The sequence below is a fragment of the Bos javanicus genome, chromosome 12 (genome assembly GCF_032452875.1).
Source record: "Bos javanicus breed banteng chromosome 12, ARS-OSU_banteng_1.0, whole genome shotgun sequence".
Classification (NCBI taxonomy): domain Eukaryota; kingdom Metazoa; phylum Chordata; class Mammalia; order Artiodactyla; family Bovidae; genus Bos; species Bos javanicus.
In genome coordinates, this window is record NC_083879.1 from 66757108 (window position 1) to 66771957 (window position 14850).

A 14850-nucleotide genomic window follows, 5' to 3' on the forward strand; every position below is an offset into this window, starting at 1 on the left:
TATCGTTTTGTAACATAATTTAAAATCAGGTAGCATGATTTCAGCTTTGTTCTTAAGATTGCTTTGGCTATTCAGGGTCTTTTATTTTTTCATATAAATTTTATAATTTTTTTTTATGTTAAAAGTTAGAATTTTTATTAGAATTGCATTGAATCTGTACATTGCTTAGGATAGTATGGACATTTTAACAGTGTCAATTCTTCCAGTCTGTTGGCATGAAATATTGTTCCTTTATTTGTATCTCTCATCAGTGTCTTAAAATTTTCAGTGTAAAGGTCTTTTACTCCTTGGTTATATTTATTCCTAACTAATTTATTCTTTTTGACACAATTTTAAATGATACTTAAAAAAATTCTCTTTTAGATAGTTGATTCTTAACTGATAATAGACATATTTGTTTAGATAAGAAATAAAAGACAAAATGGTACAAATAAAATGGTGGCTAATAGCTACACACGAAGTGGAGATTTTAATGATATCATGAAACTAGTATTAACTGAACTGATACCAATATTTTAAAATTATGAAAAATGGTACATTTCTTAAAATAACAATTTATCAGAACTGATTTGTATTTACTCAGAGTAAATTTATTTAAAATCTAGAACATATTAAATGTTAAAATATTAGAAGCAGTCCTTTAAAAGCAAAAGAAAGTTAATCAACTGTCACCATTTCTATTCAACATGGTTTTGGAGTTCCTACCCCAGTTAATTAAAAAAAAAATAATTACAAGATAAAGTAAATTAGAAATGCAATTGACTTTTCTATATGATGTTATCATCTGCATAGAAAACACAAAATAATTCACCTATAAATTGTTTGATATAATAGAAGATTTGAAAAGGTGCTAGATAAATGGTGTTATATAAAGAATTTTAAATATGGAAAAGCCCATTGCATTTCTATAAAAGCAGGAAACTGACAAGTTTAATTAAAGAAGAAAACATTTAAACTTGTATAAGATGACATCAAGTATTTCAGAATGTGTGGGTAGGCATGTTAAGTCACTTCAGTCGTGTCCGGCTCTGTGCTCCCTGGTGGACTGTAACCCATTAGGCTCCTCTGTCCATGGGATTCTCTAGGCAAGAATACTGGAATAGGTTAACATTTCCTCCTCCAGGGAATCTTTCTGACCCAGGGATTGAACCCTGGTCTCTTAAATGATGTAAATATACAGATAAAATTATAAAAATGAAGACTAAACCAAGATGTATCATATTAATCAACAGGAAGATAATAGTGTGAAATGTTGATACTGTGAAATGTTGTTATCTGCCTAAATTGATCAGTGTTACTGAAATAAGATTCCAAAAGTATTTTTTTATGAGATTCAGTATGATTTTGCAATCAATGTGGAAGTGTAAAGGACAAAGATCAGTGGACTCAGATCAGCAAGAAGATAACTTACTAAATCAAATAAGACTTGTAAATTGTGGTTATGAAAATAGTGTGGCATTGGTACAGATAGTCAAATTGATGAAATGCAGATACGTGATTCTGTGGAATATTAATACATGATATATCTGAAATATAAGCAAATATGCTTGTTAAGATCTATATACAAAGTACATGTGCATATAAAAATTAATAAAATAGAAAGGATAAGCATGGCAATGTAGATTCTCAGACTGTCTTAGATTGTAAGGCAGATGGATATGGATGGGATTAAGGAGGAACCATTTGGTTGGTTGTAAATTTTGTTTTGGGTAATATTCATAGTACAGAATTTATTGAAAATAAATAATTGAATATTTAGCAGTCTTTGCATAAACAGATGATCAAGATATATATTTATATAAATATCTATCTATACATAATGCACAGAGGCTTATGGTTATTCCAGTGATTTGTGTAGATCAAAATTCAATAATGAACATAGTTTTAACGGCTTTTTGGGTATGGATAAACACTGACTCCATTAGCTAGGACACTAAACGTCTGGCACTCAGTGATTCTCTATTGTAACCAACCTACTATCGATTAATGCATTTTGATATTAAAATGTATATTTAACATGAAAGGATTAATAAAAATGTACACACACACTCAACACCACACACAGTTGGAAGTCTTTAGCTGTTTTGAATCTAAATGTACACATCTTACTTGGAACAGTAAATTTTTTTAGAACTCATTATATGCCTAATGATCAAAAGAACAAAGTTCATGAACAGATTTGTCTCGTTCTGTGCATTCTCTCAGTAACTCATTATCCACATTTTAATATTTGTTTTAGATTTGACCTTGTCAAAACATAATATATAATGATTATAAAGTTACACATGCCCTGAACTGGTAGCCAGTAAAACTTTTGTTTAATAATTTGACAGGTAATTCTGATCATAAATTTTGTTGACATAATTTTCACTAAGGAATCATGCTATTTTGTATTAAATTATGGATTCTCCTTGTCACTTCCTATTGATTATGACCATAGTAATACAGCTAAGATATATATAGCTTTTGCCTTAAAAATATCTCGAAGTATTTTATCAGGATTTTAAAATACTTTTTCCCCTTTATCAGTTAGAATTTCAAATAGAGAAATGATCTAGGTAATAAATTTGAATAAGCAATAGTAGAAATGGGACTAGAGCCCATTTTGTACAATTTCAGATTCCTATTATTTAAAACTTATTCTTAAAATCATCTAACATTATATAGAATTTACTATGTACCAGATACTATTCTAGGCAATAATGCTGGTGATCCTTTTAATGAATGAGATAACATATAAGCAAAAATAAAGATAAAGCTAGATATTAAGATTTAAATGTGTGTATAGTACTGTAATGAAAGAATGGGCTAGTGCTGTGTTATGTGTAGTCAGAGCATCCTATCTCTGGGATATAAACTGAGATCTGAGCCTCAAGGAGTCAGTCATATGGGAATCAAGGGACGAGCACTGCAGACATAAACAGCACCTGTGCAAAGGTCCTAGACTGGAAATTACCTTTGGATGCTGGAGAGCATTGTATATAATAGAGAAAAGTGATATTCAATTGCCAAGAAAGAGGACAGTAGAATTGACTGATGGACATGGGACTAAATGCCCTACATTTGAATTACCTTTATGGAAAGTAGTTAAGAGAAATAAATTTTTATCAACATTAGCTCAGATTAGGAGAAGGCAATGGCACCCCACTCCAGTACTCTTGCCTGGAAAATCCCATGAATGGAGGAGCCTGGTAGGCTGCAGTCCATGGGGTTGCTAGGAGTCGGACACGACTGAGTGACTTCACTTTCACTTTTCACTTTCATGCATTGGAGAAGGAAATGGCAACCCACTCCAGTGTTCTTGCCTGGAGAATCCCAGGGACAGGGGAGCCTGGTGGGCTGCCGTCTGTGGGGTCGCACAGAGTTGGACACGACTGAAGTGACTTAGCAGCAGCAGCTCAGATTATCTCTTGTTCTATAGCATTTAATGTTCTTAAAATTGATATGCTACTGATTAAATCATCATCTGTATGTGTATATATTTATATATATATATATATGTATTTAATCTATTTGGAGAGAAGTTATTCACCTTGAAAACTAAAGTGCTCTAGAATATTTTGTGGTTTGTATGCAATATGACTTGATTTTGAAGACTGAAAAATAAATATCAAAAGTTCAAAATCAAAAGTTCAATGAAAAAACTATTTCAGTCTATTTTTATGAAGCTATAAAAATAACAGCTTCATCACCTTATTATATTTGAAGTAATCTAAAGAAATGTCCTCTGAATCCGTGATATTGACACCTATGGACCCTGCTTCCCTGTAGCCTCTCATGTTCTTTGCCCTTTGCCTTGCTCACTCCCACCCTGGAGAAGAGCTGTCCCAACCTGGAGAAGGGGTGCACCCCTGCTTCTCACAGCACTTACAGACTGCTGAGCCCCTTTGAGGTATTTGCCATCAAATTGTATATGTGGACCTCTTTTTACAGGCATACCATCCTCCTCATTTTCCTTCTTTGTTAAAGGTGATAGTACCTGCATTACTGTCTTCCTCTTAAACAATTTCTTTTTCTAACTGGATTATTCCATACCCACTTAGCTGATTGACTTCCCTGGTGGCTCAGACAGTTAAGCGTCTGTCTACAATGTGGGAGACCTGGGTTTGATCCCTGGGTCGGGAAGGTCCCTGGAGAAGGAAATGGCAATCCACTCCAGTACTATTGCCTGGAAAATCCCATGGACAGAGGAGCCTGGTAGGCTACAGTCCATGGGGTTGCAAAGAGTCGGATATGGCTGAGAGATCTTCACCAGTCTTCTCCGTAGCTGATTAGTTCAACATCCTGACTTCTCCGTTCCTTGTTCTCACTCGCAACAGCCCCTGACTGTCCATTCACTTCAGGCACCTACTTAGGAACTATACTCTCCTTCTTTACATCAATACTTATTTGACTGCTGCTATATGTCTCAATGGAGAAGGCAATGGTACCCCACTCCAGTACTCTTGCCTGGAAAATCCCATGGACAAAGGAGCCTGGTAGACTGCAGTCCATGGGGTTGCTAACAGTCGGACACGACTGAGTGACTTCACTTTCACTTTTCACTGTCATGCATTGGAGAAGGAAATGGCAACCCACTCCAATGTTCTTGCCTGGAGAATCCCAGGGACGCGGGAGCCTGGTGGGCTGCTGTCTATGGGGTCGCACAGAGTTGGACCGAACTGAAGCGACTTAGAAGCAGCAGCAGATGTCTCTAGGCCCTCACTTCCTCATAATTTGGCTTAGATTCACATTGTCTCTTATTGATCACTCCACTAAAGACACCAGTTCCTTTGACTCCTTTCCCATCATCATTCCTATGAGGCAAAACCTCAGCCCTATTTTAAATTCAGCTCTCTGATCGCTTTTGCTTCTCTCACAGTAAACAAAATCCCAAAGTCATAGGTGATCAAAACATTTAGCACAATCCTTGTATATTGTTTAATTGATTCATTCTTTAATCAATTTTTTGTATAAATAGACATTGATAATACACATACTTATGAGATAATATGACCAAAACAGCAAAGAGTCCCAGGGTGGTTAGAGGGGAATGAACCAGAGAAAAAATTGGGGGATAAAGTCAGAGCTGATGAGGGAAGGAGAGGAGGAGCCAGAGCAAGTGATCCTTGAACTCTTCAGCATTTACTTAGAGTGAAATGGAATGTTCTGGGAGAGTTTTGAGCATTACTGTGACAACATGTGGCTCTAGGGGAGAAAACATGAAACCAGGGAGAGGGAGACCAATTAGGTAGTTATTTACATATCCCCAGTTGGAGATTATCGTGTCTTGGGCCAGACCCTCCCTGGTGAAGATGGTAGGAAGTTATTTTATTTTAGATATACGTTGAAGAACTGAATAGATTTCTTGGTGGATTAGTGGAATAGTGAAAGAGAGTCAACAACGGCTCGGTTGTGTTCAGCCTAAAGAACTGGAGAATGAAAATGCCAGGTTATAGAGAAGATAGAGAGTAAAGCAATTATTTATAATCTGATCCAGAATACCATCAGCATCGAAGTGCAGGAAGCAAGTAAGTAGTGTGCATTACAAAGGTCACAAACATGAATGTCTGTAAGAACAGATGAGTTAGACAAATAGGTAATGTGAACTTGACATAAATAACAAAGATTCAGTTAGCCTCAGTTTTGGGAAGGCAACATAAAATGGAGGGAGCCAAGAAGCTTATGGTCCTTCTGTCATGTTCCATCATGTTCCTTCTCATCTAGCAAATGATCGGCATGTGGGAGTTTAGGCGCTGTCACTGAGTCTACCATTTAATCCAGGGAAGCAATAAACCTGGATTTTTAGCAGTAATTTTATTGATAAAATTATATAAATTATTTATAAATTAAAAATTATTTTTATAAAATAGCATTTGATAAGGCAAATTAATGAAAGAATAAGCACACAGAAAAGAACAATAACAACAAAGAAAGAAAACCCTTGGTCACAAAGGTCTATAGGCCTTAACTTGCAATCTTTAGGGTGATAGGAAAACTTTAATTAAGTCTTGTGATCAGAAAGACTCAAACTTGAGTCCCATCAGGGCAAATTACAATGCTGGCTTACCATAGAAGCCAAACATTTAATTTCTCTGAGTTTCAGGCTCCTCCTACAAAAACAGAGTAGTTAGATTCTAAATTCTGCATATCTACTTAAGATTATGGATCAATATTTTGATCAGGGCGACCTATAGGTGAAGAAAGCTGTCATATTTATGAAATCACATGAGCTGAGAGAGAGAGAATAGTTTCTTTGCTCCCCAAAGACAACTTACTAATAAATTTGTGTCTCATGGGACTGAAGTTTGTGGCTTCGTGGATAGCTTCCGAGTTCAACCACAATATAACCTGTAAAAAATGAGATGTAGACAGTCCAAGAATAGGATAATATTCTTGGCTTTTAGGAGTGGAAAGTGTCCCTGTGCAGAATGAGGATGCTGATCATTTATCAATAAACTGAAGACAAAGACCTGGCTCAACAAATCTAAACAGATTTTAGAATTATATCTAATAATCCATTAGTAGAGTTGCTGGAAAGTAAAGTGATGTTTCTCAGAGTTCTGCTTGACATTCCTATGTCTGACTTGGGCAATACCTTAAACAGCTGGTGATCTACATGGATAAATTTGTGTAAATACAAGACACAGAAGTTTAAATTCAAACGTTGCATTTTTGCTATAGTCCTTATTCTAAATCTTTTTTTTTTTTAATCTTTTTAGAGGCAAGTTCCTCGATCATAATATTGAGATAATAAAAAATAATTATTACTGTACTACTAACCCTTTAGCTTAGGGAGAGGTAATGTAGAAGAACGAAACAATCTTCTTCTACTTTATCTTCTCACTCAGTGAAAGTTTTATACCTTTCTGTAACTCACATTGCTCTTATAGATGTATAAGTGAGTTTGTGTAAGCATTTGTGGTTGTTCTCTCATTTTTATTAGATTGCAAAGATTGCTTTGTAAAAAACTGCATTCAGTCCATAAATAAGAAAGCTTATAGAGTGGATATTGTTATTGTACTGAAGAAAATTAGAAGATAGAGACAAATTTGTGGAAATGTGGAAACAGTAAAGATAAAACACATGAATAAGAATCAAAAGATCGTTTGGTGGTGTTAAAATGTGACCACAAAGACTGTTAACTGGTTCTTCTTAGTCTCTATCAAGAGAGGCAAAGATGATTGACTGACCAGGACAAGGAGATTTAGCTCTGTTAACAGAGAGAGATTGGCCAAGACAATTTCAGTCATTAATTTTAGTTATAAAAGAGGCTTACATAGCCTTGTTTTCTCAGCACAGTCACTAGCAATTCTTCTGCCTTTTAAAATTCAAGTACATAATTTATCCCAACAGAGGAGAAAGGGTGGGTTTTGTTGGTCTTTGATTTCTGTCATCACCAGGAACCCGAGTGCAAGTGTCAGATGTTGAGATGTCACAGAAAGCATAGGATTGAATATCCATTTCTCAATTCATACATTGCTCTTCATGTTAAACAAGCTGTGTTTGCTAAAAGTAGCTGAACTCTTGTCTTAGGTTTTGACCAATATCCCTTTAATGCAGACACAAAGATCTCAGATATCCTTCTATTTCTGTCCAAAACAAAGTAACAGGAATCAAGTTTAGCTTCATGTCTTAAACAACTCGAAAAAGAGATGATGTAGATTAGACAATGATTTTCATACATTGGAAATAAAAGCAAAGGGAAGGGAAATGGACAAAGAACTACAGGCACCTCAGCTCACTGCTTAGCTTTCCCAGGCCACTGTATAGGAAAGGGAAGTAAACAGACCTCAGAAGTCTCAGTGAGTTGAGAAAGCAGAAGCCAGAGTTCCTGAAGGCCAAGATGGCTAGAATTTGTGAAACAAATATCAGAGAAGATGGAGGATGAGAGAGATGGAAGGAGAGAGAGAAAGCCCTATGAAGAGAGTGACCCTCAAGTCTTTGTTTTGGTGCTGATTACAAAAGCAGAAGAGAGAATTACCCAAAATCTAAGAGAAAAATATTGGAATAGTTCCTGTTCCCACCAACCAGAATGGAAATCTTATAACACACAGGTTATTTGGTAGAATTGTCAGAAGGTTCTCTTATCAGTGGGGTTAAGTTGGCCCTAAATGAAAGCTGTTTTTGAGTTGCCTTTATGAAACTTAAAAACAAGCCTTGAAAGCATTTAACTATTTTCAAATAATTTGCATGCCAGAACGAAGGTCAACATTTTAAAAAAACATGAAAATGCAGCAACTAAGATTGTAAAATACGCAGTGACAATCACAAGTACTCTGGTAGGCAAAGAAATGAAAATGTCATCCACATTTAGGAGATAAATAAATAAAAATGGCGTCAGACTGAAAAGTTTGATGGGCCTAGTAGACAATGATGACAAAACAATGCTTATAGTTACTCTCCATATGTTCACGATAGTAGAGGAAAGCATGTGCGTGACTAGGAGAGAAATAGAAGATATAAAATAAAAGAGCTGAGAGGTATTTTATTAAGCTTGTAAATTTGAAAATTGGAAATCTGGCTTGTGAAAACTGAAATTCAGATGACTACACTGGTAGTATTCTGCAATGATACCCTATAGGGTTTACTAGGATATGGACTCATTCATCTTTTGCCCTCTGGTGGGCAGCACTGTACTAAGCCTATAGTTCCTGTAGTTAAATACTTAGTGTTTCCTGAAGAAATGTGCTAGAAACACAAAACTGGCCTTAGGTTATGTCTGACTATAACAAGGCATGAACCTGATTTTCAAATATTTTCCTAATTTTAGTAAATTGTAGAGGACATCATGTTTAGAGATTGTGATATTATGGTATATTTCTACTCTTGAGATTCAACATTGATTTTGGAAATATGTTTTCATCTTGCTAATAGAGGATTTAGCATTGATCCTAAATAGACTTATATAGCAGTCTTCCTATAAGTTTAATGTCTCTCTTTCCTTTTCCAGTTGAGTCTGTGAGAATAGGGAACAATTAAACCATGTATTCCCAGAGGAGTAATAATATAAAGTAAAGTATATTATATGAGTAAAATATATCAATGTATTGTAAAAGACAGCAAATAAAGCTCTGCAACTATTATTCAAAAACAATATATGTAAAAGCAAAAAGCTCTCTACTCCAATTCTGGTTTTCTCCCTTATTGTCTCCCTATAATTGGATGAATATTCCACTTAACATTTTTAATTTGTAATTTATTTGACTAGTGGTTTAGTACCCTGTAGGAATGAGTGCCTCATGAATAACTTTCATTAACACAGGCAAACATGAGTAATAGAAGGCCTCAATAAAGTTAGCATTATTGCATCATTAAGTTTTTTTTTCCTGAAATTCTTCACATCTTGAGTGCACTAATAGATGTTAAAACATTATTTTATAAGGGCAATTCTGGTTTAATTTTTAAAAAAACGGAGTGTCTGAACAGATAGACTTGGATTTGAGTGTTTTATCTGACATTGCAATTGAAAGTTAAGGCCACCCACACTTATTACAGCTATTGCTGTTCTATTAAATATTTGTCAGAAAAGAAGACAGAAGATTACTTTCTTTTGTACATCTAGAGCATTCAGCACTATACCTAAGAAAAAAATGTCACCCAGCCATCAACACAAATTTCATTTTTTGATTGAAACTCTGATAGTAGTATTATTCAGACATTGGCATTAGTGCTTCAAGACTAGTGCACATATCACACAAATACAGTTCTGTTATTTGAAAAGTTCGACAGAGGATTTGGGAATTGACAGGTTGCAAAAATATTTGATTTGCAGTTTACTTGGTATACTTTCAGCATTATTGTTGCCTAGATTTATTTTACTTCAAAGCATAGTTTGAACTTCTCTGTATTGAATCATCATTTTACACTCATTTCAGACAGAACAGCTATATTAATAATCCATTTGATTTGTTGCTACATGTCGCATCTATACTGGTAATGCATACAAAGAAACAACCAAATACAAAACGGAAAAAGATGAAAACCGACCACATTAATCAGAAAACTCCCAAGTGCAGAGTTGGTAACGTTAGACTATCTGCTTCTAAAACAACAGAGAGTGATAGCTTCATAGCTGTGAGACTTAATCTATCCCATATCCTGTAAATTTATAAACAAATTCATCACTATCACACTTAAACCATATTTAATTTTAATCACCCTGATGCATTCACTAAAAGTAATGTTTAGAAGGTCATTGGCTCATTTACATAGTTGGAGTTCTGTTGCCACAAAATTTCTCTGTAAAACAATGACATTCTAATGGATATGCTTATTGATATTTTCAGCAGCTAAAGCATTTTACTTTGTTTGTTCAAATTCTTGTCACTTTTTACCTTTCTCATAATATCAGTGACAAAATCTGAGGTTGATAAGAGATACTTTGTACTCACTATATAACAGATTAGTGATCATGTCATTTTTTATTTTAAAATTATTTTTTCATTTTTTACTTCCACCCTAAGACCCTTAAATTCTGGATGTATATCCTATTTACTTGCATAATTACAAAGGTTTTCCATTTCCTTCTTAACTTGTAAGGCAATTTTTTGGGGAAAAAAAAAAAGTTTCTCTAGTATCTTTGTGACCTGGAATGAAATATGAAAAATAGCAAACATTGGATTTTCCTCAGTGATGGAAATGAGGGCAGTGTATGTGAAAGGGCTTCCAAGACCCTTTTTAGGATGGATAAATCAGTTATATTTGTGGGAATGGTAAGCAGTAAAGCATTCAGTTACTAAAGATCTTTTATTATCACCAGTGAGCTGGAAACTGTACTCATAACCTCAGAAACAAACTGGTAAAAATTAAATAAAATCCTGAATTATGAAGTTTGTAAGAGTAACAAATAGCTTATGAGTTAATTATTATTTAAATTACTTTAAAATGCTAGGTATCAACTTTATATTCCTTTGAAAAGCTGGAGTCAGACTAATTAACTAAAGCCAGGCATACATATTTTTGAACTGAGGACTCCCTTTAGTTTTCCAGGGAGAAGAGTAATTACTGGCTTTCAGTTAATGTTCTTCATGTATGAGAAGAAAAACTGTCTTTAGGTGTTGTAGTCAGGCATGAACTTTATGCACTGACTTCTCTTTCCCTGTGCACCATCTCAGTGATATTTGTCCACATAAAATTTGAACTCATTCATAGACCAAACACATCAAGATAATATTTGTTGAACACTTAACTGTTTGCAAAGCACTAGGAGAGCCTGGGGTGATGTCACGATAAGAAAGATATAATCTCAGCCCTCACAAAGATGACAGTGAGTAAAAATGTAAGACAGTTGATTATTAGATTCTAATGTAATAACTGTCATATTATCATTGCATCTTTAGAACTATTTCTAATGTCTTGTTGCTGTATTTCCTTTGGTACCCCATATAATAGGAGTTTCCCAGGTGGCGCTAGTGGTAAAGAATCTGCCTGCGAATGCAGGCTAGATGAAAGAGATACGGATTTCATCCTTTGGTTAGGAAGATCCCCTGGAGGAGGGAATGGCAACCCACTCCAGTATCCTGGAGAATCCCATGGACAGAGGAGCCTGGCAAGCTATAGTCCATAGGGTCACAAAGAGTCGGACGTGACTGAAATGACTTAACACGCATGCACATCCAATATAGTCCACTGAATCAAATGTGCACCCAATAAGTGAAGCCTGAATGAATAAAACTGGATATCAGTACCACAAACTATTCCAGGAAAACTGCTTTATGGGTCTTAAGCTATTTGCTCAATGAACTTCAATAAAAATGAATTAAGAGTAGTGATAGCATCAAATCTCAGAACTTCTCATCATAAAAATCCTTGCAGTTTAATGCATAATCACTTACCATTAACATTTCATTTCCCTATCTTTTGCCTGTGTTGTATTATATGTAGTAATTAGAATTGATTTTTATAGTATAATTTCACAAGATACCAAAATAAGTACTCTGCTAAAGGCCAGAAAAAGATTTATGGTATACTCTCAAATGCTAACTCTGATTCTATTAAAGAAAATCAACAAGTGTTTAATAAACCTATGTAGTCTGATATTCATTCAGTTCAGTTCAGTTTCTCAGTAGTATCCGACTCTTTGTGACTCCATGGACTGCAGCACTCCAGGGCTCCCTGTCCGTCACCATCTCTCAGAGTTTACCCAACTCATGTCCATTGAATCATTGATGCCATCCAACCATCTCATCCTCTTTTGTCCCTTTCTCCTCCTGCCTTCAGTCTTTCCCAGCATCAAGATCTTTTCAAATGAGTCAGCTCTTCGTATCAGGTGGCCAAAGTATTGGAGTTTCAGCTTCAACAGTCCTTCCAGCGAACAACCAGGACTGATCTCCTTTAGAATGGCCTGGTTGGATCTCCTTGCAGTCCACGGGACTCTCAAGAGTCTTCTTCAACGCCACAGTTCAAAAGCATCAATTCTTTGGTGCTCAGCTTTCTTTATAGTCCATTAGGCATTGTCAAATATGTGTTTTCAGGCAGGTTCTTCTTTAACACTACTTTAGTAAATACTTTTCCAGAAGGCTTCTCCATCACTCTAAAATCATTAAATCATTATTTTAAAATTTAAGGATGATGATTTTTTTAGAATTTAAGATTTATTGGTATCACCTATTACTGCTTAGAATTTGAATGTATTTATGTAATTATAAGTGGTATTTCTGAGTATAGAGAATTTAGCTGAGCACTGAAACATTAGATTGGCTAAAACAAACTTGGAAATCTATATAAAAGATGAATATGAAATAATTTGATGAAATGTGTAGAAATGTTTCATGGCCATGGCTTGGGGAAGGCTACTAAAACTGTTTTCTTCTAGTCCCTTATAACTTAAAATATCTGGTTCTTTCTTATGTTCATGAATTTTAACAAGAGGACTGTGTTGTTCACCTACTGAGATTTGAATGCAAAATGCTTAATTTATTTTCTATTAAAGGGTCAATAGATTTGTAGTTTCTGAATTGCAAAATGCACAGGGCATCATTACTGTAGAGTTATTGTAAGATGGGATAAGGGTGCCAATTATATCAGCAAAATTGATGATTCTTTAAGATGGGAGGGAAACTCCATCTACTTAATTTTCTCTAAAAAGTGGAAATCAGTGGTTTGCTTAAAAAATTTTAAGATACAAAGAAACAAGATATTGGCATGTCAATCCTTTTTATCTAACATGTTAAATGGAAAATAAGATGCCAGTCCAGGTTCAATGCACGATGCTGGATGCTTGGGGCTGGTGCACTGGGACGACCCAGAGGGATGGTATGGTATGGGGAGGGAGGAGGGAGGAGGGTTCAGGATGGGGAACACATGTTTTAAAATTATTAAATTTAAGAATAAAAAAAAAAAAAGTAACTGAGTCACTTCCAAATATGTTTAACAAGCATTATCCACTTACTAACGGAGAAGGCAATGGCAACCCACTGTAGTACTCTTGCCTGGAAAATCCCATGGGCGGAGGAGCCTAGTGGGCTGCAGTCCATGGGGTCGAGAAGAGTCAGACACAACTGAACGACTTCACTTTCACTTTTCACTTTCATGCATTGGAGAAGGAAATGGCAACCCACCCCAGTGTTCTTGCCTGGAGAATCCCAGGGATGGGGGAGCCTGGTGGGCTGCCGTCTATGGGGTTGCACAGAGTCGGACATGACTGAAGCGATTTAGCAGCAACTTAGCAGCATCCACTTACTACTATAATGTTTAGTTGTGTTTCACTCTTTTAGAAGGCAGTTACTGTCCAAAGTGCATTGACTGTAAATGTATGTATCATCAGTATTTCTCCCCTGGAAGAGTTCTTATTTTTTTTTTTTTCCCACACCATATACTTTGTGTGATTAGATCATAATATTTTGTTGGGAAATTCATATTACTTTCTTAGTCACTAAAATTAATATTTCATAATACATTTTCATAAAGATTTTCTTGTTAATTTTCATCACCCAGAGATACTTAGCATGTTTTCTTTTGGTTTTTGCTTCACTTATTATGAACTGTGAATATGATAGGTAGAATTTTGGCCTTCATATCCTTTATCCCTTCATGTTATGCCTATATATGTTACATTAGATGGAAAGGTGATTTTGTATATGAAATTAAAGTTACTTCTACCTTAAAATACAGTTAGTGCTCTGGACTGTCCAGTGGGCCAAATGTAATTATGTAGGCCCATAAAAGTAGAAAGCAAGAGTACAGGTTGCAGAGATAAAATAGAAGGAGAGGCAGGAGAGTCTCAAAGCGCAAGACTGAGTCAACTGGGTGTTGCTGGCTTTAAAGATGGCGAAAGGACCACAGGCCAAGGATTATGAATAGTTGCTATAAGCTACAACTGACCCTGAGGTGACAGCCAGCAGGGAAATGGCCACCTCATTCCTACAACCACAACGATCTGAATGCTGCCTACTACTCAAATAACCAAGGAAGGAATTCTCACCTAGAGCCTCAAGAAAGAAACATCTGGGAGATTCTGAACAGTATCTGATTTTCCTGGACTTCTGACCCACAGAAACTGAGATAACTGATTTTTAAAAAAGGTACTGAATTTGTAATTATGTTTTACAGCAGTAATAGAACAGAATTACACTGAATCTTCACTATTTTGAGACACTAGCTTACAAACTTACAGCTGAAAGTGTCCTTATTGACATAGTGTATTTTCTATAATTTTCAAAATGTGAAGCACTAAAATGTTGCATGAATATCAAAGAAAAAGTAAATAAAACAGCCCTTATCTTCCCCAAAAGTATTAATTTATTCTAACCTGCCTTTTCACATGGTCTTATAATATCAGCAGTTTCCTCCCAAATTAAATATAATTTTTTCAAGTGAAACTTCTGTTACATTATGGTATACTAAAGTATGACAAAACAAAAACAGAAA

At 35.3% G+C, this 14850-nt stretch overlaps 1 protein-coding gene across 6 annotated transcripts in view; it reads left to right on the forward strand.

The window, feature by feature from the left end:
- The window catches only part of GPC5 (glypican 5), a 1566851-nt gene that overhangs the window by 1013620 nt on the left and 538381 nt on the right, over positions 1-14850 (forward strand). For 4 of the 6 annotated variants that reach the window (XM_061435202.1, XM_061435204.1, XM_061435211.1 and 1 more), the window contains one exon: positions 12202-13216. The exons of the other annotated variants lie outside the window; for them this stretch is intronic. In XM_061435202.1, coding sequence (XP_061291186.1) covers positions 12202-12431 — 230 coding nt within the window. In that variant the 3' untranslated portion in view covers positions 12432-13216. Of the gene's footprint in view, positions 1-12201; positions 13217-14850 lie in introns of those variants that run through there. 6 annotated transcript variants of the gene reach the window in all.